At 46.8% G+C, this 27,999-nt stretch overlaps 1 protein-coding gene across 1 annotated transcript in view; it reads right to left on the minus strand.

Moving 5' to 3' along the window:
• Window positions 1–27,620, minus strand: part of CCND2 (cyclin D2) — a 31,249-nt gene extending 3,629 nt beyond the window's left edge. The window contains exons 1-6 of the mRNA XM_048302051.1: window positions 27,127–27,620; window positions 26,407–26,627; window positions 24,736–24,951; window positions 22,080–22,239; window positions 10,908–11,038; window positions 1–633 (exon numbers count right to left, since the gene is read on the minus strand). The exon at window positions 1–633 is cut by the window's left edge and continues 3,629 nt beyond it. Of these exons, the coding sequence (XP_048158008.1) occupies window positions 478–633; window positions 10,908–11,038; window positions 22,080–22,239; window positions 24,736–24,951; window positions 26,407–26,601 (858 nt within the window). The 5' untranslated portion in view covers window positions 26,602–26,627; window positions 27,127–27,620 and the 3' untranslated portion in view covers window positions 1–477. The remainder of the gene's footprint in view (window positions 634–10,907; window positions 11,039–22,079; window positions 22,240–24,735; window positions 24,952–26,406; window positions 26,628–27,126) is intronic.
• Between the last annotated feature and the right edge of the window lie 379 nt (window positions 27,621–27,999).

A 27,999-nucleotide genomic window follows, 5' to 3' on the forward strand; every position in this document is an offset into this window, starting at 1 on the left:
TTCAATTGCTTCAGGGATCTTTTCCCACTTTGCCCTAAACCCCTTATTCTATTGCTTTGCAATCTAGTCAAGCCATAAAATCGCACACACGATTCCTTTCTTAAATCTAAAAAAGGGGTGTATGCACTAGTTCATAATACACAGACAAGTATACTCTACTTTGTTCCCACAAATGCAGGCTTACATTGACCTAGCTACTTTGTATGCTTTTATAAGCATTTAATATCACTGATACATAATCAAATAGCAATTACCAAATATATTGTGGGATTCCCTTCTGTAAAACATCACAGGCACCAAATGCTTTTTTTTTTTCATTATTCAGTTTTTGTACTTTTTTTTGGGTTTTTTTTTTTTACCTAAAAGAGCTTTAAATATGTTCTATGTGGGAGCAGATTAAAAAAAAAATTCACTCTAAAAATAATAACAAAAATAAAGGGTCTGGGGGAGCAAGCGTGACTTTGTGTGCCGATGTCCTCACAGGTTGATGTCTCTCACATCTGTGGGAGTGCTGGCCTGGTCCAGTTCATCCACTGTCTTCGAGGGGTTGCTCTGCTGCTGCTGCTGCCGGACTTGCTGCAGGCTGTTCACGAGCACCGCCTCGATCTGTTCCTGACAAGCTTTAAGGCAGTCCTAGAGAAAAGAAAGCAAATTTATCTATTAGTAAAGATAAAGGTGGTTACTTTTCCTTTACTGAGCTAGCAGAAGTTGGAAGAACACCAGTCAGGTATTTCCGAGAAGTAGCTGCTCTGACACAACTCAGCCTTGAATTCTGAGAGGTAATCACTGTGTACAAACTCCCTGGGTTAAACACTGTTAATGCTGTATTTATTAGGCTCTGCATCTTAGTATTTTTTACTGGTCTTTGCTCAACAGGTTGCCCAGAGAAGCTGTGGCTGCCCCATCCCTGGCAGTGTTCAAGGCCAGGCTGGGTGGGGCTCTGAGGAAGCTGGGATAATGGAAGGTGTCCCTGCCCATGGCAGGGAGTTGGAACTGGATGGGTTTTAGGGTGCCTTCCAACCCAAGCCACTCGATGACTCTATGATTATGTGATTTATGTGGTCTTCTTGAGCAGGAACCTAATTATTACAGAGAAATAATTTTTCATTCTCCTATGCAGGGTTAAACCACCTAAGTGGGTCTTCTCTACAAAAGAAGTTGCAACTTTATCCTGAAATAACCTCCACATGCTATACCAAGATCACAGAGACAGATGCACTTCATACAAAGCAAACTGATGGGAAATTGGAGAACTTTTGAGGTCTCTGAACAAGCATGGTGCTCTGGGGCTGAGTTTTATCTGTCACACATTTGGGTCCCCAAGGCAAAGGCAAAATGGTCAGTTTATCTATGGAAATTCACACAAGAGAAAATTCACACAAGCCCCAAACATGCAGCTGCATTATTGAATCATAGAATCATTCAGGTTGGAAAAGACCTCTGAGATCATCAAGTCCAACCGTTTTAGCAAACACCACCTTGACAACCAGAGCACTGAGTGCCATATCCAATAATTTTCTGAACATACAACCAGTTCCAAGAGACCACTACATTACAAACTACAGAACATTCAGAGAAACAGCAGGGTACAGTACAGCCACATAAATATGGGAGCCTGTTCATCAGGAGTCCCCCAATAAACATGAAGTATAAATATAGAAATAAATGTGAAGGGTTCACCACATTTAAACCAGATGCAGCAATGAAGAAGATGACTATTAAAATACTTAAAGGATGTTCCACACTCTTGATAATACACTGGAAGACCAAATAATGTGGTAATTTAACAAAAAAAAAAGTGTGAGAAAAACGTGACAAACCCTGAGTTATAGGAGAAACTGAAAAATAAAACCCAAGCCGTGACTGTATGAACACAATGCCAACCACGTTCAGTGTGCTGGCACTGTGAGTATCAATCTGACATTGTGCAGGGGGACACGTGGTGCTACAAGAAATGGCATTTTCTAAAGGCAGCCCTGAGGAGCCCTACTGGAAAAGGCACTAATACCATAAACTTCCTGCAGCCTCAGTCTGCCTAAGAGCTGGGTCTCTCCAGGAGTCTTCAGGAAATAGAGCAATGCAGGGTCTGGGAGGAGGATTTTCACAGCACAGTGCTTTAACCAGAGCCCCCACAGCATCTGGCAGGGATAGTGAAACTCAGCATCACCATTCCCACTGTCAGGCAGGGGAGCTGAAGAACAGTACAGGGCACTGACCTCCACAGGGTTCCACAGGCACTTGTGAACCCACTAGGGGATGTGACTGCAACACTGAGGAGTTGGACCCTGACCAACACACCCCTTTTTCTGCACAGTACCAGGTTATTTGGGACAGTTTGAAATATTCATGTGTGGAGGATTGATTTGTCATCCCAGCCTGACTGGGAAAAACACATCAGGTAAAGAGGATCTGTTCCGCTGGCGACACTGACGTTCGTGATGGGTGCAATTAGCTCTGGTGGGTAATGAACACCCATTTTTCTTGGCCACCAGCCAGCAGCTGCTGGCTGCAAAATCTTGTCCTCAGATATAGAAAATCCCCCATTATCATCTAGGGAGGGCTTTAGATCCATTGTAAGCATTCACCTGTATGTAAGAGGGCAATGACAACAAATCATGCGTGGGTCAAGGCATTTTCAAGTGTGGGGGGCAGCAGTTTGGAGACTCTCGTAACAGATGACACTCGTAATGTGCTTTTTTTGGGTGTAAGAACCTCTTCTTTCAAAGCACAGTTTCAAAGTACTGTGTCCTTCTGAAAACAAGCCAGATTTCTTTTAAGCAGCTTCAGTCTGAAAAGCTTAATGAGGCAATTTCCTTGCAGGCAGGCTTGGGGAAGGAAGGGTGGTGACATGCGGAACATGAGGCTTGAGCATTTGGAGTCAGCTTTGTCTGTTCCTAACCACCCTCATGTATGGTCATTTACACCATCACTATACAAACTTCTGATAGGCAGTGTGATGATTCAATTCAGGTATGAAGAGGCTGAAATCTTCAGATAACCCTATAGAGAAATGGGTCATTTCTGGTGTCTTCATTTTGTACATAAAATCTATTAAGTGGCCTTGACTGGAACTCTCACATGGATTTTACTTCATATGGGAATCCACAGGCCACTGTGTATTATTTCTCTGGTCTACACTTAGGTTTTGAACCTAAAACCATTGAATTCTTTAAAACAAAGAAACCTACAGTAAAATGACCAGCACACTGCACTCAGCATGAAATAGTTTTCCAAAAAAGTGTTGCTATTTGCATACTAAAGCTCCTTGGATGTTAAATCTCACAGGTGAAAGGAAAGAAAAATCCTAATTTAGAGTATCTGGTCAGCCCAGCTGTCCCAGTGTGGTAAGGCAAGTAGCTTTATTGTATAGATGAGGGCACCACTGGAACTTTCTGTCAATCCAAAGTTAAGGGACATGATACCAAAACTACCAAAAACCCATCAGGACAAACAGCCTGTCCTTCCCATGACACAGTATTTTTAATGCCTCCAAGTTTCCTGGGGATTTGCTGCACATGTACATATTCTAGTGGTGGACTTTCATTTGGCAAGCTCTAGACAGCACTGACCACAGAGCATTAAGTTTTATGAACATATCAAAGAAAAAACCCATGAATTGCATTATTTTCAACAAATCTTCCTTGAAAGAACACTATAATGCACTGCAGTAATGACCCCAGATTTTGCAATACAAGGACACGGCCATTCCTTCAGAATACTGCAGGGTTTGCCTTTGTTGTTTTTATAAAAAACTTTTTTAAGTGTGTGTCACATGGATCAACTTCCCCATTCTTCTATATGGTCTAGTAGTTTTAATGATTAAAATAGTTCTGGTACTTTCCATTCCATAGTTTTATTTTTACTTCAGCATGTAGAGAACTAAAAAGGCAATTAACTTTCAGGTTTCTTTTTTTTTTTCATTTTGAAACCCTTTCATCCCTAGGTGATTTTACTAGCACACTTGAAATGCATTTGAAGGAAAAGAAAAGCTTTCCTGTGTCTGATGAGGGGCAGCCACCTGGCTATGATGGAAATGCTGGCAGTGAAAATAGCTGGAAGGAGGAATCAGCAGCTCTTTGGCATGAGCTACTTATTCAAGTCAATAATCATTGAAGATTTCAATTTCCATTCATGACAATCTTGAACGAAAGCACAAGCCCTAGTGAAGATCCTGCAGAATATTACACATAATTCACTTTCTTGAACTTTTCAACACTTCTAGGGTATATGTACATCCTATACTGGCCCCCATCTTTCAGTTTTAAACTGGCATTTATGGTTCATTGGCAAGCTATGAGGGAAGGCCTCCAACTGGACTCAACTTGACTCAAACTCAACTCAACTCAACTCAACCAACAGGCTTCTTGCTTTGCACTGCCCAAAATCCCAAAGCTGGAAATGCTAAGAAAGCCTTCTGGCATTTTTGTGTTAAAGGATGGTTAGTTTTCGACACATACATTAATTACTTCACAAATAAGTGTTAAGGCCTCCAATCTCTTCCTCTTTCTTAAAACTAATTGCAAAAGGAAAATCAGACAAGGACATTTTTTAGGTGCAGGATCTGGTTTGATAAATGGAAAGGATGCTGTAGATACCCAAAATGGCAATACTGTTCACTGATCATGTATGCATTGCTTGAATAATCTAAGAAAGCAGCAATCAGACATGCATTAAAGAGTTGGGATTTACATAAATTCCAGTGTGGAACATGTCATCTGTACTCCTACACACAAAAGCCGGCTGGATTCCTCCACTGGTTCACATTTAAGCCCCAATTCAGACCTCTCCAAAGCACATGCTTCATTGTTGACATAAACAGGGATTCCTTCCCAAAGCGGGGCCTTTGTGTGCTGAGCGCTGGCCTTTACCTCACTGACCTTCTCCAAAGCAAGGGCCTGGAAAGCTACTGTGGGAATATCTTATCCATTTACTGTATTTACAGTGATCTCGCATCTAATGGATGCAGTTTAAAAACAGAAATGTTTTCCCTCCTGAATGTGTGTTTTTGCTGCTGTAACAAAGAGCATCAATCACAGATAAGAATCTACGTATCTTTTTCCATCTGGAAGTACAGAAAATAGCAATTTGCTGTTCCAAAAGGCACTTCATGTGAACTAACAAGGACATCTCATTCAACAAAACAAAAAAAAAAGAAATGCAAAAAACTCATTTATGCCAGAGCTTCTCTACTTACTGTTGCCACATTATTGCAATAATGCAATAAATAAGGTGACTAACGTTAAGAATCTGAAATAGGGGGCATTTTTCTTTGCAATTTTTTTGTCTTTTCAGCAGTTTCAACAGTGTCCTTTCTAGACTCAGTTCCACTGTTTGCTTCACCATTCAGTTTGTTGGTTTCCTGTTGCTGCTGTGGGTATTTCTCACTGCAAACAGGAGAGGACAATGTTTGCAGAACTGGGAAAAGCGAGAGTAAAGCCAACACACCAGTAGGGTGATCCAGGGGCAGATGCCATGATACGGCCTGCTCAACGTGACTTGGGATTTCTGGTAGTCTCTACCAAGTAATACTCTGAAGATGTGAAAAGGTGAAAAAGTGAAAAGGTGTGGGATTTATGCTGTTGTAACAAACACCCTGAGTGTTTAGCGAAAAAGGGGATTTTCAAAAAGCTGGGAGGATCATCTGCCTGCATTACACAGAGCTGCAGGAGCTGAGCAGGGATTCTCCACTGGAGTGGCCGATCCATGGGAGCTGCTGAGCCCTTCCTCGGGCGCCTGGCTCCCTTGGCACACCGGCCACGGCCGCGCCTGTCAATGGACCCGACAGAACTCCGCCATGAGCCCGCGGTGTCACTGCATCACCCCATTGTTGCTACACACGCACAGCACTCACTGGGGAACAAAAAGCTGAATGAAACAGAGCAGCTGCCAACTCAAGCAAAGACAACTTAGGAAACTATCTCATTCTTCCTTTCTCTGGGAGGCTATTTTGCCTGTTGTTTCCTTGCATACAAAATGCGGTCTGCAACAAATAAGACAGGATAAGATACAGCGAGTCCTGTTTCTTGCTTCCAAAACCACAGGCCCTAGACACTACAAAGAAGGGGATAAATGGTGTATGTGCTGTAGGAACAATGTTCAAATGCAATCCATTCAAGATAGATTTCCATGATTTTTTTACTGCAGCTCTGAATTCTTGAGCATGGTGGTTCTTCACTTCCGTTTCTGTGCAGAAATCTGAAGATCTTTATGAAGGGACGTCTCTGATCTTGGGAATAAAAAAAAAAATCCCGACACTGACGTATGTGGCACATGGAAGTGTAGATATTTTAAATGCCATTTATTATGGATCCAGTCTCCAAAACAGCCCCACTCCACATTTTTAAGGGCTCACAGCCAGCTGTTTCAACAAGCCTTTAAAAAATGCTTGGTTCCTTGCTTTTTTTTCTACTTCAGGCCCTTAAATATGCTTTAGATTTTCCAAACCACTCAATACACACCGGTTACCATCTGGGAACAGACTTTTAGAGACGACTTCTGCCCACATACAGGCACTGGCTCTGCCTGAAAACCTCTCCCCGGCTGCTGATGCGGGAGAGACCAACTCCGTGTGTCATCCAGATGCAACCTGGATGGCTGCTCTTCCAGGAGGTGAGGGAATAGATTTACCCAAGAAAGGTCTCAAGCAAAGCAGAATATTGATTGTAAAGTCTTAAAATGTGCCCTACCCATTTAGCTATCCTTCCTCACATCCCGTAATTGTGCACAGCAGGGATGCTCGTATCCTCCTCCAAAGCATCTGGCCCCACCAGGGACAGGATACTGCTCGCACTGGAGTGCTGGTCTGGGATGCTATGGGAATTCCTGACTTCCTGAGTTGTTTATTTTTCCTTTGCAATGACCCACCAAGAGATGCACAGGGAGCTCTGCAGCTTCCTGCCAGTAGGTTTGTTAACTCTTCATTCACCAGCCTCTCCTCTTCAAGCAACCACAAAGGAAATGTTCCCAGCCCCTGGCAGGAGAGCAGACTGGAACATGCAATCCCCATCCTGCAGAGCTGTGTGAAGTTAGAATCAGAGGCACACAATAGTTTGGGTTGAAGCAGACCTTAAAGGTAATCTTGTTCCAAACCCCTGGTACGGGCAGGGACACCTTCCACTATCCCAGGTTGCTCAGAGTCTCATCCAACCGGGCCTTGAACACTTCCAAGGATGGGGCAGCCACTGTTTCTCTGGGAAACCTGTGCCAGGGCCTCACCACCCTCTCTAATTCTAATTCCTTATTTCTTCCTAATATCCAAGCTAAACATACTCCCTTTCAGTTTGAAGCCATTCCCCCTTGTCCTGTAACTACAGTTCCTGGTGAGAAGCCCCTCTCCAGCTTCCCTGTAGCCCATTCAGATGCTGGAAGGTACTCTGAGGTCTCCACACAACCTTCTCTTCTCCAAGCTGAACAGCCCCAACTCTCCTGGCCTGTCTGCACAGGTGAGCTGCTCCAGCTCCCTTTATCAATTCCATGGCCTGCTCTGAACTTGCTCCAATAGTTCCTTATGGTGGGGGCACCAGGACTGTACACAGTATTCCAGGTGGAGTCTCACAAGAACAGAGTAGAGGGGGAGAATCCCCTCCCTCAGTTGTGTGGGATTAGCTCTTAGTGGCTCTTAGGGACAGTAACAATCAGAGAAGGCAGTTCAGATGCACCATGCAGAGCTACTTTCACTACCCTTCAGGCTGCTGAGCTTCTCCACGAGCAGCTCCCTGCTGTTTATTTTGGTAGGTGGAAGGAGTAATGAAACCAGGGTTTGCCTGGCCCTGTTGTCACTTTTTCTCAAGCATGTGATTCAACCCTCACCAAGCAGCCCAGCGCAGCTATTTATGAGAAATAACTGTTATCCCTAAAATGACACTGGCAGGATGCCTTGGACAACCCCATATCAAGTCTGGAACACTGCTCTGGATTCATACAAGGATATCCAACACCAATGTGTTTTTGAAAGAAACACTCGTGTGTTGGTTGTCTGCTTACCCAACAGCTGGGCTCTAAATAACATGTTGTTTATTAATAACATATTTCTGGTCTAATTCTTAATGAAACATCCATTAAAAACATTCATATTAGTCGTAAATGCCAAACTCCAGTCTCAGTTACACTAACGTAAATCTAAAATAACACCACTGATTTCAGCCTCTTGGTTTATGCTGCTATTTCCCAGCAAACAGACTGCACCCTTAAATTATCATTATAAAACAGTGAAAGTTCAGAAAAGCTCACTGCACTTATGTTGCATCAGGGTTTCATTACTATTATTTCTTTTCATCTGCTTGCAGCTTTGAAGCTGAGATTTTACGTGCTTCACCTCAGACAGTGATATTTTTTGAAAAGTCAGTGGGAAAGTCCTATCATCATGCTAAGCAATCACACACTCCAAAACAAAAATTAAGCAGAAGCCCTGGCACCATCTGGCTGGGAATGACTCTTCCCCAGCTGCCTGACGGCTCCTGTGGGCTACCACGAGGCACAGGGGGGCCAGAAGGTTTTCCTCTGCAGAACTGTTAATTTCTGTGGCTTCCCCACTTTTCTCCCATGTGATGATCTTAAAGCCTAGGAACTCTCATTTTTCCTTCTTCGCTAAGCCCCCCTTGGAAAACAAATTCATTCACACAGTGACAATGAATTAATTGTGCCACTGCAGGAACAGCTCTCAGGCATCAGAAATTCGGAAGTGAGAGAACTGAAGCTCTTCATTCAACTTTAATTAAGTCCCAGTGTAAAATATATTACAATAGTCTTTACTCTTTATTAATACAGCCTTGGGCCAAGTCTTACACAATCCAGACAGTACATTTTTTCCAACAATACATTTTACACATGAGGCTGGTATTACTACCTATTGCTAAGCCTGCCCTATGCTTCTCTAAGACCCTATTTTCCGTTGCTTCTCTCTCTCTCAAGCTTTATCATGTGGGATGAAAGTTTCCAGTCCTGGGCCCTTTTGTATTTTTCCAATGCAAAACTCACAGAGAAAACACCTAGCAAAATATTTCTCCCAACTTGAAATAGCAGGCTAATGAAAAGTACACTATTTTGCCCAAGTTCAAAAATTTTGGCTACCTTTGGTTAGGCTGGGGCTTCAAAGCTTGCAGAGAGTTAAGGCTACCTCTGCCCCAACAATGGAAACACCTTGAAAAAAATACCAGCACCTCTAATTTCTGCAAAGGCTTGTCTTTTTTAGCAATTAAATTATCCAGAAACTCCTTTTGTCTTGAGTTTGTTCTGATTTGGGGGATGAGTGAGACTCTCCTCTATAGGCTGTGCTGCTGTGGGCTGAGACCAGGAGCAAAGAGAAGGAGGCTGGTCTCTACTCAGTGCTGACAGTCTCTTGGAGGAGATGGGAACAGTAAAATGTTAGGAGTTCTTTGTTATTTGGGAAGAGTATTAATTTTTTCTTCTGAAGGAATGTAGGCTCAGTCAGATCTGGGAAGATTTTCACCAGGATGGCAAAAACCACACTTTTGACAAAAAAACCCTGCTAAATTTAAAAGGAAAGGTGTGAAGGAATTTTTAGCGCAAAACCAATCCCATCTTCTAACCACTTAAGAACTACTAAGATGTTTTTGTAGGTATTTTCTTTCAGACTTAAACAATCTGGATAGAAAAGATCAGCACAGTAGACAAAGTTTTTCCAATTTGCAAGATGCAGCAAAAAGGCCTTGTAGGCCTTACACCCAATTCTCTCAGGCACAGAAAGTGTCCCTTCTCTCAGAGGGACCAAGGTGATCAGAGGGATGGAGCAGCTCTGCTGGGAGGAAAGGCTGAGGGAACTGGGATTGTTCAGCCTGGAGAAGGGAAGGCTTTGGGGTGACCTCACTGTGGCCTTGCAGTGCCTGAAGGGAGCCCACAGGAAAGATGGAGAGAGACTCTTGACAAGGGCCTGGAGTGACAGGACAAGGGGCAATGGCTTCACACTGACAGAGAACAGGTTTAGATTGGATATGAGGAAGAAATGGTTCCCTGTGAGGGTGGAGAGGCCCTGGCACAGGTTGCCCAGAGAAGCTGTGGCTGCCCAGTCCCTGGTAGTGTCTAAGGCCAGGTTGAACAGGGCTTGGAGCAACCTGGGATAGTGGAAGGTGTTCCTGCCCATGGCAGGGAGGTTGGAATGAGATGATCTTTAAGGTCCCTTCCAACCCAGGCCATTCTGTGATTCTATGGTTTAGACTTTAAGCACTCTGAATAGGAAGTATTCCTTTTTCTGTCCAAATGCAATTTGAATCAAAATAAATGGGAAACCCTAGAACTGCATTTGAAAATTAGGATCAATTTGATTGTAAGAAAAAAAAGAAATACCAAAATTCTACCCTTTTTAGTAAACTGGACTGATTACTTCTTTTTAACCAAATCACAAAACCAAATCTTTATTTAACAATGCTATTACAAATGTAATAATTCCACCTATCTACTATGTGAATTAAAAGCTTAAGGACAGCCTGAGTTGTGCCTGTCTCACGTCCTGCCTCAAAATTAGCTCACTATTCACTTCCTCCAATACAAGAATTTTTAGGTGATACCTGAAGGAGGGTCAGAAGAGCAGTTTCAAGGTTGCAAGCACAGGACCAACAGCAGCACAACACCTCCTGGTTTGCTTTATCCCCCAGGGAATGCTGCCTGCTCCATCACCCCACCCCATCACCCAGGGCTTCTGAGGGGGCTCAGCTTGCTGGACCACCAGCCTGGGCAGGCAGAGCAGGCTCTCCCCACCAAGCCTGAATAAAAACTGAATCCCAGGAGATCAAGGAGCTTTGGAGACTCAAATCGAAGTGCTAAGTCCACATCTACAACTCACTCCCTGCAGAAGCACCCCCCTCCTTCGCTCCACTCAGCCTTCAGGATCAGGCCCAGTTCTCCACTACTCCCTGGGAAGTGAAAGGAGAAGAGGAATGTGGGACACTCACCACATCTGTGTTTGTGATCTTGGCCAGGAGGTCTGTGAGGCTGTCCCCATCATCAAGCTGAAGGCCACAGATGGCTGCTCCCACACTTCCAGTTGCTATCATTGATGGTGGGTACATGGCAAAGTTAAAATCTGCAAGAACAGATCTGGGAATTAGTCCAAGCCCAGACCAGAAAAGCTGCAAAACATCAGAGGCAAGCAACATAAAAAAAAACCACACCCAAGAATAAAACCCGGGGAAGTAGAAGAAAGGGAAAAGTGCCACTCTTTTTGGTCCCATGGAGCTCATTAGTCACACTGCTCATCACAAGCAGTCAAAGGAGGGGGAACAGACCTGCAAATTAAAATGGAAATGCGGTTCAGTCTTTTATTTTCACTGATGCATAAAGTAAACCTGGACAATTTTTAATAGTCTTTCCTTAGTTTTAAAGAAAAGGAAAGAGAAGAAGGAGGCTTTCTGTAATTCAGAAATTTGGGTCTTGGTCACATTAGACCTCTCTGTATAACCAGAAAATAACTGGAATAAGGTATCACAAAGGACCAAAAGGAGATTTTTAGTCATGTCAATTTTTAAAGAGTTAATTAACTCGAGCATTTAAAGACCTGTCCGGGAAAGAGATTTTAATTAACGGTTCATCTTTGCTACCTTAGCAATTAGGAAGTGAGAACACTTACAGCCCATAGCTACGAAATCAAAGAACAAAGATCACATTTGTCATTACTACTACTTCTTAATAAACAAGTTGAAAATACACTTCAGAACTTCCTCTCACACATCTGTCAAATCAGAAGAGAAATTAAAATAAAATCCTGTCATCTTTATAAAGCAATTTTATGGTTTATGATACTGCCACAGACACTGGTTTAGCAGCACTAGTTTCTCTTGCTAAATACCAGATCTGCCACATCTTGATATATTCCTAAAATGAAATTTGATTTGCAAGGTTTTTGGTTCAACAGTAACTCATTAACAAACCTTTCTCTACCAATTTTCAGTATTAACAAACCTTTCTCTACCAGTTTTCCGCTGGGGGGACTGGAGTAGAAGGAAGAGTAAACCGAAGTAATACATAGTAAGAAATAAACCACAAGCAATACATTACATTGATAGAAACAGATAACAGAAAACTGCCCAGCTGCAGATCCCAAATCCCCTCTGCTCACAAATTCCATAACCCTGCTGATGTTTGTGTAACCAATCAGGTTTTAGACACATGGAGAGTTGTTCTCAGCCTCCCAAACTCAGAGCTGGCACATACTTCAGTAGCTGTGGAGACAGCATGTTCTTCTCCAGGCTGGAATATATCCCTGGGATTGAAGCAGTCCAGTAAGAATGGCACTTGGGACATAACATTCACCCACATGGACCAGAGCAGGGATGTTAGAAGTGGGGAGACAAAAGGAGTAGTTGAAACCCTGACATGGATTTCTCTATCTCACAAAGCCACCAGGAGGTTACCACCTGCAAGCCCAACACTGCTTCCTACCAGACATCACACTCTGAAGAGCAAATTCCCACTGGCTGAAGGAACATGGACTGCCATTATTATAAAAATAATAATTAGGCACTATTGTCATAGTAAGAACCCACTGTACATAGGAAAGCTGATTCTTGGAAATGAAATTACACTGCCCCCCATTAATGAGTGGGACAACAGGAGAACCTTGATTCCCAAATTCTCAGTGCGGGACACAGCCCAGAGGATGCTGATCTCAGCACATGGCAAGGGAATGGGAATTACACTTCCAGAACTGCACTTTCTGCCAGTCACCAGTGGTGTCCCCCAGGGCTCAGTGTTGGGGCCAGTTCTCTTTGGTAAATGACCTGGATGAGGGGATCTAGTGCACCCTCAGTCAGTTCTCAGATGACACCCAGTTGGGTGGGAGTGTTGATCTGCTTGAGGACAGGAAGGCTCTGCAGAGGGATCTGGACAGGCTGGATTGATGGGCCCAGGCCAGTGAGATGAGGTTCAACAAGGCCAAGTGCTGGGTCCAGCCCCTGGGTAACAACAACCCCCAGCAGCTCCAGGCTGGGGAAGAGCGGCTGGAAGGAGCCCCAGAGGAAAGGGCCTGGGGCTGCTGGTCCACAGCGTGTGCCCAGATGGGCAAGAAGGCCAGTGGCTCCTGGGTTGGGTCAGCAACAGTGTGGCCAGCAGGACCAGGGCAGTGGCTGTCTCCCTGTCATGGGCACTGGTGAGGCCTCACCCCAACTGCTGTGTCCTGTTCTGGGCCTGTCACTGCAAGATGGACACTGAGGGGCTGGAGTGAGTCTGGGGAAGGGAACGGAGCTGGGGAAGGGGCTGGAGCACAAGTCTGATGAGGAGCGGCTCAGGGAGCTGGGGGTGTTTAACCTGGAGGAGAAGAGGCTCGGGGGGGACCCTCTCCCTCTCTACAACTCCCTGACAGGAGGGGGCAGCCAGGGGGGTGTCAGGCTCTGCTCCCAGGGAACAAGGGACAGGACAAGATGAGAACAGTGTCAAGTTGTGCCAGGGGAGGTTTAGATTGGATATTAGGAAAAATTTCTTCAGAGTGATCAGGCATTGGACCAGCTGCTCAAGGAAGTGGTGGAGTCACCATCCCTGGAAGTGTTCAAAAAATGTGCAGATGTGGCACTTGAAGCCATGGTTTAGTGAAGAACATGGCAGTGGGTTAAACCTGGGTTAGGGCTGGAGTCCATGATCTTAGAGGTCTTTTCTAAGCTTAATGATTCTATGATCAAAATCGTTTTCGTGTTTACCTCACATGGATTTATACAAACACACGTAAGGGATAACCACACCTCTAAGTTGGGAAGCAACTTCCATGTTTGATCTTTGGACGTACCAAACTGTCTCTCACTTATGCATGGGAACTACGGGTAGCAATTGACTTTCCATAATCTTCCCCTCCTTATCCTGTGTTTCAGGCAGGATGTAGTAAAAAGATGATGCAGGGAGCTCCCATGTCCAGCCAGGCAGAGTGGGTTGAGCAAAGGACAGAGCTCCACCTGCCCTCTGAAATTCCTTGCCTCGCATCACGACCTCCACATTATCCAAACACCAGTGTTCTCGTGGCTGATTTTAGATCCACTCTCGAAACTGTCTTCCTAGGAAGCTGAATAAAGAGGCACAGTGTCCCTGCCAACTAGCACTGCTGTAGGTCTGCTTCCACGTGGGGTCACATGCGAACATTTCTATGCCCAATAACCTTGTTAGCTCCCTTAATGTCATTCATAATGCAAATGAGACAGCGAGCGAATGGCCAGAGGCCCAGAGTGACTAAAGCTCAGCATCCAGAAAGTCTTACATTGCCTCTAGCTCTAAACTAACTTCCCTCCATAACAAGCACCATAAACTTGGCTATCAAAGCTACACATGCCCAGTCTTTGTTGTACAACAGGCAGCGATTTGTATCACTGGCTTCTATTTTTAGCATATTAATTAACTACTGCAACTGGTGAGGCAAGTGTCTCCAACTGGAGAGTGTGGCACCATTGTCTGAAGTCATCACCTCATCTCGAGCTATTGAAAATCATGGCAGTGACCCTCCTGCTGATATGAATTTAACCTGACATGCCCACAAAGGAATGGGGGGTGGTGCACCAATTTTGTGCACATGGTTCTCCACATCACCCTGGACCCTATTAGTGTGGAAAGAGCTCATTGAAAGAAAAGAAGCCACATTGTGCTGGGCCACCTAGAGGGTTGAATAGAAAAGGCTGAGGAAAAGAGCAGGCAGCGCAATAAAGGCCATAATTAACATATTTCCATATTCAAGCAAAGCAATAACTACGTGAAATGTTTGTCAAGGTGCAATGAAAGCATAAATATTAAGTACCGTATCTGAGGGGATGCAGAACCGCCCCCCGAGTCTCTTAGATTCCATTGAGAAATTCAAAACAAGCTTTTTACCTGCTATTTTCAATTATAAATCTCTATCACTGCTTCTACTGTGACAACAAGACAAGCCTTGCCATCCTCACTCAGTTTTCACCCAGGTAAAACTGTCCCTGCCCGAACTAGGTCAAAAATTTGCCCTGAGATTTAAAAAAAAAAATTAAAAAAAAAAAAGGGGGGGCACGGAGTGAGAACCTAAAAATGTGAGCTGAAGCATATGCATTTGCTGCAAATTCTTGTAGGAGATGATGAAACCTGAACTACAGAGGAAATTTTATAGAAAGCACTTCTTACTGGACACCTGGAATTTTATAAAAAGCACTTCTCCCTGGACACCTGAAGCAAGGCTATGGGCTAAAACCTTCTGTGTGCAAACTTGGTTAACAGGCACCCAGAGCCTGCATCTAAAGCATGGCTCTGACTCTAATTTTGTTGTGATTTATAGGTTTATAGTTGGGCTCAATGATCTCAGAGGTCTTTTCCAACCTAATTGATTCTGTGATTATGCCATTCCATGGGAAAAGTACAAAAGAGTCTCATTATAAGTTAGAGAAGCAGTGCCACAGCACGTGGTCTATGAGAATCTGAGCACACGAACACTTCAAGGGAAGACACTGGGTTGTTAGAAAGCACAACTTGTTTTACTTTCTATTCCCAGGCAATAAACACTAGAAACCATCCCATCCCCATTTTAGTATCACCTATTTCCTAAACTATCTCAAAAACAAGGCCACAACCCCACTGACTTCCGTGATGGGAATATAAAAAGGCAGTGCAAGAAACAGCACCCTTTGAAACACAGCCACCTGTGGACCAGCCAGCCAGAGTCATCAAGCAAATTCAGGGTACCCTGATCCTGTCCCCCAGTTTCAGCCTGGAGCTGACACAGCCAGGGCATAAGGAGGTTTTTCTGCCAGTGGAGCACACGTAATCCACGCCGACGTTCCAGGGCTGCGAGCACCGTGGCTGAGTTGTTTTGCTGGCTCTCTCCCAATCCAGTGGTCTTCACTACCTTCAAGCCAGGAAAATGCAAGGCTGACACTCAGTCCAAAGCAGGAGGGAACTGGAGGAAGGAACCCAGAGAGGTCCTGCAAGGGGAAGCCTTAACTTGCAGCCAATAAATAAAACCATTGGAAAGAAAAGAGCACTGACAAATACCCAGGCTGAACGTGCTCGGTGTGCCAAAGTCAGGTGGGGGAACTCTACCTTCTTACAACGACCCATGGTACTGCTCTGCTGCTGGTTGGGCTTTTTGAGCAGCCAGTTTTAATCTCTGTAATTTGACAGATATTTATTTACAGAGTTGGAAACTGCTGTCTTAAGGAAGGTAATTCTTCCCATGGTGGGGGGAAGAAAAGGGGGAAAAAAAGGTATGTTACCTCCATCAGGAAAACAGGTATTGATACATTAAAATTATATAGATAACGGTCACAGCCAGCCTCAAACTTCACCCAGCCAATGCCTGTACTATGAAGACAAGCATGGATCTGTATTTAACCATCGCAGTCTAAAAGAAAAGTCTAAGATAAACAATGGAAGTAGTGAATTTAATTCTTGTCTGCTTTGATCCAAATGCAATTCCAGGGTCAGTGCAATACTCTTTTTTTTTTTTCCTAATACAGTTGGTTGTATCTGCATCAGCCATTTTTTTTCTCTTGCTCTTGTATTTCTCCAAGACACTGCAAATTTTCCTCACGTTAACTATTTCTGCTTTTAAAGGCAAAACCAGATGACGCTTCAGCCCTTCAAACCAAACTCAAAACTGTCAAGTAAACCAGGATGCAGACGTGCTTCCATCCTTTGAGTAGGTGGGAGGGCAGACATCTAATTCTTGTAAAGCAAGCAGCATTTAGCCCTTATACAAATGGGTCTGAAGTATCCTAAGCGTTAATGCTTCATCACAACCATCCAAGAGAAGTAAAGACAGGGAAATACACTGAACAACCTATGCAAAGTAGAGGAGCACTCACAACAATATGCTCGTTAGCTGATGGTAAATCCTATTTCTAAACAACTGTTTGCACTGGTTATTTGCACTTATTCTACACTTTCCTAACCAAGGATTAGGATGATGTTAGTGCCTGAACCACCAAAACGACAGACCTGCAGCTGGTAGAAAGGAGGGCAACTCCTCTGGCAGCTCTGGAGTGATGCCAGCTTGGATCAGCACATGCTCTCTTTCTCCATTTCCTTCCACCTCCTCTTGCCAGACTTGACTGGTCATGAAACATTCCCCAGGCCCTGACTACTTGCTGATGGCACTTCCTTGGTTCTTGTGGCTTCATTGGCTGGAAATACTGATATGAGCTGCTTCTCCCTGGAACAAGCAAGAGCCTTCTTTTGTCTAGCAATAAATTAGTGTAAATTATTCTTTCTTCTCCTATGCAAGAAGTTCCTGCAAACACTGCCACTTTGCAACATGTATTTTATTTCTTAAGACATTAATTTACACAATGAAGCCTTTGCAGGCTTCATTCTTCCCCTCCGCAAAGAACAGGTCCCATATAAAACTTGTATCACACTTTGCAAGGACAGGCCCCAGTAACTTACACTGGATGAAAAGGGGATGCAGAGTAGAACTGCCCAGAAGGAATCCTGAGGAGCAAACAGGCCTCATTCTGTGTGGTCACTCTGCAGACCACTACCAGGGTTGTAGGCTTCATCTTGCAGTCTTCACTCAGACAACACTCCCATTGACTTCCACAGAACAACTGTCTGAAGAAGGATGCAGGATTTGGCCCAGAAGTTAAAAAAAGCCTTCTCAGCTTTCAAGTGTAGATGTTTAATGTCCCAGAAACAGTGGGCAGAGGTTTGGCACACTGTACGAAACGGACTTAAAAGCTGACATTTTCCTGCTCTTTCTCGGCCTCTGTACTGACAAAGACCCTGAGACCTGAGATGCTGGATCCACCATGGGCACATCCCACCTGCCACAGGACTCAGCTGAAGCACAGAAAAGGCCACGCAAAGGACTGAGTCCAGGGTTTTACACAAGCTGCCTTCTATCTCTGCAAGTCCACAAAAAAAGGTTTTTGCTTCTAAGTTTTGCTTGCCACCCAACTAAAATCCTGCGAAGCTCCTCATAGAGATTAGTGTCTCCATTACAGCTCCTCTTTCTGAAAGCCTGCTGTGCACAGGCTCCCCTCCCTCAAAAACCATTCCCTTACAGGCTCTCACATAAAAAAGGGGTATCCTGCACCAAAACTGTAGCATGTACAGCCTCTGAGAGGAGAGTATAACACAAGGAAGAAGTTGTGCATCTGTGACTCTGAACAGGCTGCAAATGATAAGCACATTGAAGTGTAAGGAAATAATGCATGATTCTCTTTCCAGCAGCAGCGTGGCAGGCTCTGCACACAACTCTGTAACCACTGCCCTCTCCCACTCCTTCCAGCAGTGATTCCTTGGCTTGGAGCTCAGCACAGGCGAATGGCCAACCCCTGAGAGAACATTTCCAAGCTGTGCAGCACTGTGCAAAGAGACAGAGGAACAAAGGGTGCAGAACAGTAAAGAGATGGAGGTGTGGGCAGAGTGGAAAAGCAACACAATCCTAGCAAGCAAAACAAGGATGATCTCCATTAGGCTCACAGATAAACAGGAACCTCCCATGCTGATGGATCACAGAATCATTAGGGCTGGAAGGGACGTCTGGACATGACCCAGTCCACACCCCTGCCAAGGCAGGGTCCCCTGAAGCAGGTGACACAGGAGCATGTCCAGGTGGGTTTGGAATTTCTCCAGAGAGGGAGACTCCAGGCCCTCCCTGGGCAGCTGTTCCAGGGCTCTGCCATCCTCAATGTAGAGAAGTTCTTCCTCATGTTGAAATGGAACTTCTTGTGTTTTAGTTTATGGCCACTGCTCCTCATCCTGTCACTGGTCACCTGAAAAGAGCCTGGCATCATCCTCTGACACCCTCTTCGAGATATTTACATGCATTAATGAGATCGCCTCTCAGTCTTTTCTCCAGACTAATCAGGCCCAGCTCCCTCAGTCTCTCCTCAGAAGAGAGAAGCCATAAGCACCGCTTAAGGCCCCAAATGCATCCTCTTGGTGCCTTGAAAATTCAGAAGCCTTCTGAAGGAGATTTTGGCTTGCATGGGGAGCCACCAGTGGGATGAGAAAACAAATGACACGGTGACAGATCAGGCTATGCCAGTGCATAGTGTTCATCTATGCACTCTCACTGTGCAGTGAGCAAGGCAGCAGGAGGAAAATGCCACTTCCATACCCTCCTCATGGAGAAGGAGACTCCTGAAACCTTTGTGAGTACAGAGCAATGGAAAACTCTTTATTCAGGAGGACACACAAGCTTCTATCCTGCTCAGCAGCTGTATGTTCCAATGGGACCAAGGGCAAAGAGGGAGACATTCCAGTTCCAGTCATGCTCATGTGAATCATTAATCACTGCAAGGACTGGGGAGAGGCCGTGGGTTTATATTCATGCAGCTTGGTTCAGGAACTGGGCTCAAAATAAAGGCAGAGAAACAGAGAGAGTGCCCAAGTGACCAAACATGACTAAAAGGAATATGCAGAAGAACGGAGTATCACCTCCTTTTGGGGAACATTCAGATGGAAAGGAGAAGAGGGACGAGTATCACAGTGATCCTACACATCCAGCACAACATCCAGTAACTGTTCATGGCTGCTTCCCTCTTCATTTGCTGACCCAAAGTGCTGCAGGACTGAGATCAAAGCCAGCTCTGTACAGGCAGGGAACACCCAGGAATTTCTGGTAAAATGTTTTTGCTGAGAAATTAAAATGGAGAAGCTGGTGAAGAAGAACTAAGGCTAGGGGAGAAAAGTTCGAAATATGCCAGATTTTGTATGACACTTTAAACAAAAAGTACTTGAAAGCAGAAAAAGCTGTGCCAAGATGAATCAGGGAATAGAAAGAGATTCACTGCTGTGCTCCAGACCAGAGCTGTTAGCCAGGCAGCCAGGTAAGATCTGGGAATAGTACAGAGTCAAACCCAGGCTAAAAGCACACATGGCGAGCAAGGGAAGAGGGAGCCACATGTCAGAGGAGGTCCTGTTGCTGAAAGGAGGCAAATGGGGAAATGAAACACTAGGCTTAACCCGGGCTGGCAGAGAGCAGCAGCTCTGAGGGAGAAAGAAGAAACAGAGCAGCCGATGAGACCTCTGCAACAAACAGGACAAGAAAAGGAAATGACAACTGGATCTGGAAGGAAGTCTGATGAGAAGTGCTTTTCTTCAAAGAGTGTCAGTGAAAGGGAAATACTGTAGTAACAACAACATTTCCACAATGGGAATTGAGATAGCAGTTCACAGGTAAAATGGGAATGTGGTATTGAGGGCCTGGGTAAGAGCTCTGTTTTTGAAATGGCAAAGGGTTATGGGTCCTCCTCAAAACTACACAGTGGTCTGTGGACAATGGGATGAGAAGAAAAGAAAATCTCCAGCCAGCACCACAGTGCCCTCGCTTTTGCGAAGCTCTGTGCTCAGCAATTATGTCTTTCCCTTATAAGAGAAGAAACTCTTGACCTGTTGCCTCTTTAAACTCTACACAAAGGACTTCATTTCGTGCATTGGAGACATATAACATGAGAGGCAGATCACATGGGGGAGGACACATGAGGGAACTGCATGACTGGGCTGAGGGCTGGAAAGGGGGCACTGGTCTGGATCTTAGTAAAAGGACTTCTAGAGCATGGACCTAACCACCAAAGAATTCATGGAGTGGAAAGAAGCCATAGATTTTGGAGACTCTTTCATGGCCCACAGTCTTGCAATGGTTTGGTTATATGGAAAACTTTAAGGGCAAAGGATTATGGACCAGAATTTGAAAAGTTAAATCATAATGAAATTCTAGGGCTCTCAAGAAAATGTTGTGCTGGATAAAAAAATAAAACAAACCAAAACACTACTGTAGGAAGTGAAAGCAACAAAAGAGTGGGAAGATTGTCTGGTTTGGAAGGCAACACGGAGGTATATTGGAGTTTGATGGCTGATGGTGTGAAGATCCAGGGAAATGTCCACAGGAAAGACCATCTTTTTCATATCAGATACGGCAGAACAGTGAATGCATCCTGAGTAAGGGGAGAAGGCAAAGAAATCACCAAGAGAGATCCTGCAAAATTTGAGCAATATTTCTATTGAGTCCTGTGGTCTTTGGTCTGAAAAGGATCATTTCCTACTGTAGCAGTAGGAAAAGAAGGGAAAGCCTGCGCATCATGGCAACCAGAAAGCCAATTACCCTAATGCAGCCCATATACAAATCTCTACAACAGATCAACTGAGGTAGGAAGAATTGGCCAACATTGTAAAAGCAGTCACTACATCTTAAATACCAAGAAGAAGACATTCAAACCCAAAAGTTGCACCCAGTCTTCCTTTCCCCTCTGCCAACACGCAGGCAGAACAGTTCCTATCACAAAGGACTAGGTATGTCAAACTGGTGAATTCTAACACTGAGCCATCCACTGCTTGATAATGACTCTGGAAAACACTCCATGGTGTTTGTCTAGCTTCTAAAAAGTAGTCTTACCATCAACCCTTTGAATGAAAATTCAGAGTGCACTTATTTTGTAGAAGTAACTGAGGGAAGAAAAACCCAAACAACAAAACAACACACATACAAAAACCAGTGTTTTGCAGACAGGTCAAAACTAAAAAGCCTCTCTTCCACAGAGGCAATTATTCTCATCTAAATCTTCAGAAACTGTGCTCAGCCATATGACAAAAAGGGAGTGCAATGGTTTCCTACAAAACACAGTAGTTTTACTGCTTTCTTGGATTGAAGTTAAGAATCCAAATGTCTTTAAAAAAAAGTAATTACCTTCTAATCTGTCATTCCCTATGCTTCAGGGATATGGCAGTATCACATCAATGTTAAAATACACAATTTTACCTTTTATCTGGACAGAGTCGAGTTAATGAAAAGTTTATGAACACATTCATGCAGTGCATTAGCTCAATACATTTTGGGCTAATGTGCTGTAACAGCTTCTGTATTTTGAGCTGTCCTTACTAATGATCCGTGGCTCTCTAAAAGAAGCAGTGAATGGCAAAATAAAACCCAGGATGGTCTAATCCAGTATTACAGACGTCACTGCAAAAGCACCACACGCATCAGCTGCACTCCGGGTCACTACTGCAAGAAATCTGTCCTTACACGGTTTTGGGGCCTGATTCACAACACCCTTTGCAAACAGTCCCATGGGATTCAGCTGCTCTTCCCACATCATGTAAGGACGGAGGGGATGATGCACCACCAGGAACAAATCTGCCCTTCCAACCACACCATGAGCAGCAGCAGCAGCCAGAGCAGCTGAGCCTACCTGTGGCACAAAGGGCGATGAAGGTTTGTGCATGCTTCCGGATCAAAAGCAACTTGTCTTTAGGGAGAGGCACCTTCCTTAGGATGTGTTCAATGAAATCATGTGGGGTAACGGCTGCAAGGTTCCACTTCAACTTCCCCAGCACCACCAGCTCCCATTCCTGCAGAGGGGGGACAGGCAAAGCAAAAGAGAAGAAAAGCCGTAAGAAAGCCTGCAAAAAACCTCTGCTTATTTCTTATTATAACTTTATCACTGCTAAATTCGTTTTGCTCAAACCCTTTTTTCCATACGCCTCTACTGCTTTGAAGTTGTTGACTTTATATTCTTTTTTGTTTTTTGAACACCAGAAATGTCAGGCTCTTCTGAAAATAATGAGACCTGGCAGCTCCTGCCAAGGTTTTACTTTTTTTTTTTTTGTATCCAGTGCTGAATACCCACCCAGAAAGTTTAGCCTGCAATTAGATATTGCCAAGGTCACTGTGGTCCTTCCCTAGTAACTTCTTTTAAATGGCTATAGTCCTTACTTTATAGCCATTTAAAGCCCTAGGGACAGCCATGCACAAAAATAACCTAGATATACATTCCTTTTTTCAAAACTGGGGAAGTTGGCTTGATGGCATTCCCTCCCAAAACTGTATTCCAAAGGTCCCGCAGATAAATCTGATGGTACTTAAACTACTCCAAGACAGGCTCTGCAGAAAGGAAACGCACACAACACAGCCAAGAAGTAGCCTGTGTAAATTATCTGCCAGTAAATCATGTAGGAGCCATTCCCAGATTCTTTGCACGCCCAAAACTCCCACTGCAATCAAAGGAAAACTTGGGTGTGTACGTAACTACCGGCCATTCCCTGGAATGGGATTCCATGTGCAAACAGCACCCGATCTCCAGATCCAGCCACGGGCTGCATGACCTGCATGTTTCAACATTTAAACTGAGTTCTGAACACCTTACAGTGCCCCACAGAGCGAGCAAAGTTTAGGCCTCTGACTCCCCTTTGTCTCATCCATCAAGTATTAGCTATTAACTAAATTCCACGCACTGATTCCCGACTCCTGATGATGCCTGATGGAGCCCAGCGTGGTGGGGAGCCCCAGCTGAGCTCACAGAGCTGGCAAGTCAAAAAAAAAAAAAAAAAGTCCTTTAATTTTGCAGCCGAGGAGACGTCAACCAGCGTTGCTGAGAAACCATAAACATGGACCCCACAATGCCATTTCTGCAGCCGTTTCCCTGAATAGATGCCCACTTTAACAGCGAGTTACTTTCCTACGGACATTCCTGCTGGATTATGACAGAGCCCTCCATGGCCTGAAAAATCTCACATATATGCAAAAGGCTGCAGAAACCAGACAGGTTTTTTTAATTTCTCGAGAAAACCTGTAAAATGTTGGAACAGTGTTGGCAATTATGTGAACTAAGGCCTCCTCTTCCCAGCATTACTGATGTGACAGGTTTTCAGAGTGAACAGTCAACCCAGAGGACCAAATACAAGGCAGCACTTTAAACACATCCTTAAATCCACATGGCAAAAGAAGGTAGGGACATCATTCTGCATATTTGCATATGGGGACCATGGCACTTCCCCTGCCTGTCTGTGCCACCAACGGGACACCTCATGGCCCTGACAGCCAGGCAGGGTTTGAGGGCAAGGCTCTTTAACTCCGCGGAAGCACAAGCTCCCAACCCCAACCCCTCCCCAGGGGGAATTCCCAGTGATTCATAGGAAAAATTCTCCTGCAACTCGGATGGCTACAGCCATCTCTCTGACCTAGTATCCATGTCACCAAGGGGCCCTGATACATGTCCAGCACTCCACATCATGATGTAAACATCACTTATTTCCTTCAATAATTATCAATTTGCTTCTGCTTCCACTGTGTCTGAACTGAGAGAGCAGCAGACACGGGGTGGTTTAACTGAGCCGTATCACACAGCATGGGTCAGGCTGGAAGGGACCACAGTGGGGCACCTGGTCCCATCTCCATGCTCCAGCACGGCCATCCCAGAACACAGGGCACAGGATTGTACCCAGACAGCTCTGGAACATCCCCAGTGAGGCAGACTCCACACACTCTCTGGACAATCTGTTCAGTGCTCGGTCATTGAACAGTGAAGAAGTTCTTCCTCGTGCTCCGGTGGAACTCCCTGGCCATCAGCTGGTGCCCGCTGCCTCTTGGGCACGGCCGAGCATCCCGGGCCCCCCCCGGGCATCCCGGGGGCCCCCCCGTCCCCGGCTCCGCACCGCCGCGTGCCTGCCACCAGGTGGCGCCGCCGCGCCGCCCGCCCGCGCACGTGCGCCCGGCGAGGTCCCCCGTGGGGACAGCGGGACACGGCGGGGACACGGCGGGGACACGGCCGGGACGGACCCACGCCCGGCACCACCAACCCCAAAACCCGCGGCAGCGCCATGCCCACGCACGAGGCGGGCAGCGGCCGGAGCGCCGCATGGTACTGCCAGGCGGCTTCGGAGGACAGGGATGTCCCCGCGGGTGTCCCCCGCCCTCAGCGTTGACCCCCGAGACTTTCTGGCCGTTCAGAAACGCAGGAAAAGCGTGGGTTTTTCTAAAAGACAGGGGTCGGGTGGCGAAGTGCTGGGTGCTGTGCCAGCCAGAGAAAGCTGCTGTGCCGGAGAGAAGGGAGTAATGGGGCTGCTTACCAGCAGCTCTTGGGGTTTGATGGAATTGTCCGTGTATATGCACAGCTTCTCGGCTGTGAGGGGGATTGTCTCTTTCAGCTTGGAGGCCAGGAACATGCACACCGCCCCCAGCAGCTGCAGATGGCACTTCCGAGTGGGCACCACAGCTAAGAATCTGTCCAAGTAATTCATGGCCAGAGGGAAAACTTCTTCTTCGCACTTCTGCTCTTCACAGACCTGCAAGTGAGGAGCGTGGGGAGGGAAGGATGGGGCAGTCGGAGGGGAAACGGGGGTGGGAAAAGAGAAAGAGACAAGAAGGCAAAAATAAATAAATGAGTGAACCCACCAAACAGACCACTACTTCCCTTGCTTTTGCTCCTGCTATTTTTGTTTCCCGGGGAGCTAAATTTTGGGGGAGGGGGAGATCTCTGGAGAGGCTGGGAAGGCTGTCAATCGGCTTTCACATTCCTTTAGTTCATTCAGTAAGAAATGAATTCAAGACACTGTGTGGGAGAGCCGAAAAGCCCCATCCAACAGCAAGCGAGCAGCCTCAGACTTTTTTTTTTTTTTTTTTTGCGACCCAATTTTTCTTTTTTATTTCGTCATATTTTCAAAAAATCGATAAAAAATATCAAAACTTCTCCGGAGGTCCCGATTTTGGGGCTGATGGCATCCCAGGACGATCCCCTATCGTTTCCGACAATTGCAAAAATTCCCCCGCCGCGTGTCCCCCAGCCCTGCGCCCCCAATCCCGCGTTGGGGGGGAAGGACGGGAGACATAGCGAGGGCGAGGTGGGGTGGAGAGAGAGCCCGAGCCGCCTGGATCCTTTTAGCAGGCAGCGAGCAGCAAAATTCTTTCAAAAATTTACCAAAAATCGGAGCCGCGGAGGAAAAGCACAAATCACACATGAAAACCAAGCGGGGAGTCTGGGCTTTCCAACCCAAGGGGTTTGGCTCGGGAAAGGTCCCCCCTAAAGGAGATCCGAAGGGGCAAAGGATGGCTGGTGGGGCCAGAGCAAGGCAGGCGAGCCGGCGGGGCTGCGGGCCCGCTGCCGCTCTGCCTGAAGCCTCGGGGCGAACAGGGGGCTCAGCGCCCGCCCCACGGCCCCGACACACCGGGGGTCCCGTTCCGCGGGGGCGGGGGGCACTCCCGAGACCCCCGGAAAGGAGCGGGGGCAGCCGGGCTCGGCGCTTGCGAGCAGAGTCCGCATGCAGCGCAACATGGCGAGAAAAAGGCACGTCCTCCCCACTGCATACGTGGGCACGGAACCCTCGCCGGGCAGAACGCGGGGCACACGGGGCAGCCCCCGACCCTCGCCCTGCCCCGGGCGCTGCTCCCTTTTCCCAGGAATGCCTCAATCTCAAGCGCTCCCGGAGGCGGATTTTCTTTGCTTTTAATTGCAAATGACTTTTCCAACTCTCTCCCCCCGCCAACACGCCGCGTTTCCTCCCCTCCTGCACCCCGCTGCCGGAGCCCCCCGGAAGGGGCGACTTCCCCCGCGGGCTGTCGGTGTCCCCCGCGCCCCTTCCCGCACCGGCTGAGCTCCGGAGGGGTACACGGAGGGGAGGGGATCGACAAGAAGAAGCCACACGGTGACCAGAAGAGCGAGGGGCTGCAAGGGGAGAGGGGCCGGGGTGCTGCCCGCGGCCGCTCTGCCTCCCCCCCGCTCCGAGGGGCCGGGGTGTACGAACCTCCAGCATCCAAGTGGCCACCATCCTCCTCATGAAGGGCTGGATGTCCTTCTGGACGCACTTGAAGTAGGAGCATTGGGGCAGATACCTTTCCTCTATGGTTAGTAAGTTGTGCAAAACGCGGTCATCGTAGAGCAAGTTCGGGTCAGGCAGAGCTCTCCTCATGGGATCCACCTCGCAGCACAGCAGCTCCATGTTTCCAAAGAGATCTCCCTCTTTCTCTGATGGGAAAGGTTTTTTTTCCTTTTTTTTTCTTCTTTTTTTTTTTTTTTTTTTTTTTGGAGGGGGGAAGGGGGTGGGGAAAGGAGAGGGGTAAAGGAGGAGGGGTAGGTGGGTGGGAGGAAGACGGCAGGGCTTTCCAGCTCGCTCCTGCCTCCCTTGAAACTTGTCTCTCCCTCTCTTGATTTCTAGCCTAAAGTTGAAGCGAAGTGACGCAACTCGCCAGGGCAGGCAGTTCTCTCTCTTGTTATTATGGAGAACAGCAGCTGGTCAGACGTAACATCAAACGCTTTTTTTTTTTTTTTCCCTCTCTATAAGCTAACAAGGAACCAGGAGGCCCTCGTATAGGGACACACACACACAAATGACAGCTTCTCTTTTGCTTTTTTCCAGCAACGAAATTAAACCCGTTCCACACTTTCCTTCTGAGGGAGCCCGTCCCGATCAATTTCCCTCCCCTTTTCTTATTGCAAGGAACTGTGGGCTCCCCTGGGTACCCACCTAGACGATGGGGGCGAAGTGTGAAATGCCCTGGCACAGCAGGGTGCCAGATCCATGTCTCGCTCTCCCTGCTCCGGCACCCCCTTAACCTGCAGCCGGAGGGGGACAGAGCTCTCCGCTAACAGCAAACCCCAAAAAAAACCCTTGAGGGGTGGGGGTTCCGCGGCGTCTTCGGGGTGAAATCTCCCAACCACCACGCTACTTCCGCCGGCACACATTCGTGTTTCGAGCAGGCGAACTGTCTTAGCGCTGCATGGCCACACTGATACAACTTTCTAGGAAACGCAGCGGAGGGAGGGAGGAGGGAGGGAGGGAGGAGGGAGAAAAACTGGCTGGGGAAGAGGGGGGAGGTGAGAGATGTCCCGCACAGGGTGACTTCCACCCTGCTCCCACTTCGCCGGCAGTCGCTCCTCGCCTGCAAAATGTGACAACTTTGCGAAGTCTCTGCCGGCTGCGGCAGAGCAGAGGCTCCCGAAGGGGAAGGCGCTGCCGGGGCGGGCGCGGAGCAGCCGCAGCCCCGCGGGGTCCCCGCAGCGGCTGCCCCTCAGCCCCCCGGCCGCGGCCGGCGCGGAGGGTGGGCCGGGGGCGGCGGGCACGGAAATACCGCCTTAAAAGTGCGAGCGGGGACTTAGGGGCGCCGCTTCCCCTCCCGCTATTTGCATAGCCAATAGCTCTGGGGCTCTCGCCGCTGCGCGCTGATTGTTACCGGGCAGATTATATTTTAAGGGCGCATGATATCCCGGCATCGAGAGCAGCTTGGAGGGATAGCGGCGAGGGGGAGCCCCCTCACCTGAGCGCACCGCCGGTCCCGACAGCCGCACGGGCTCTGCCGGCCCCGGGGGCAAGGCGGGCGAGCGGCCGTCGTTGCCCGCG

Source organism: Corvus hawaiiensis, chromosome 4, assembly GCF_020740725.1.
Source record: "Corvus hawaiiensis isolate bCorHaw1 chromosome 4, bCorHaw1.pri.cur, whole genome shotgun sequence".
NCBI lineage: Eukaryota > Metazoa > Chordata > Aves > Passeriformes > Corvidae > Corvus > Corvus hawaiiensis.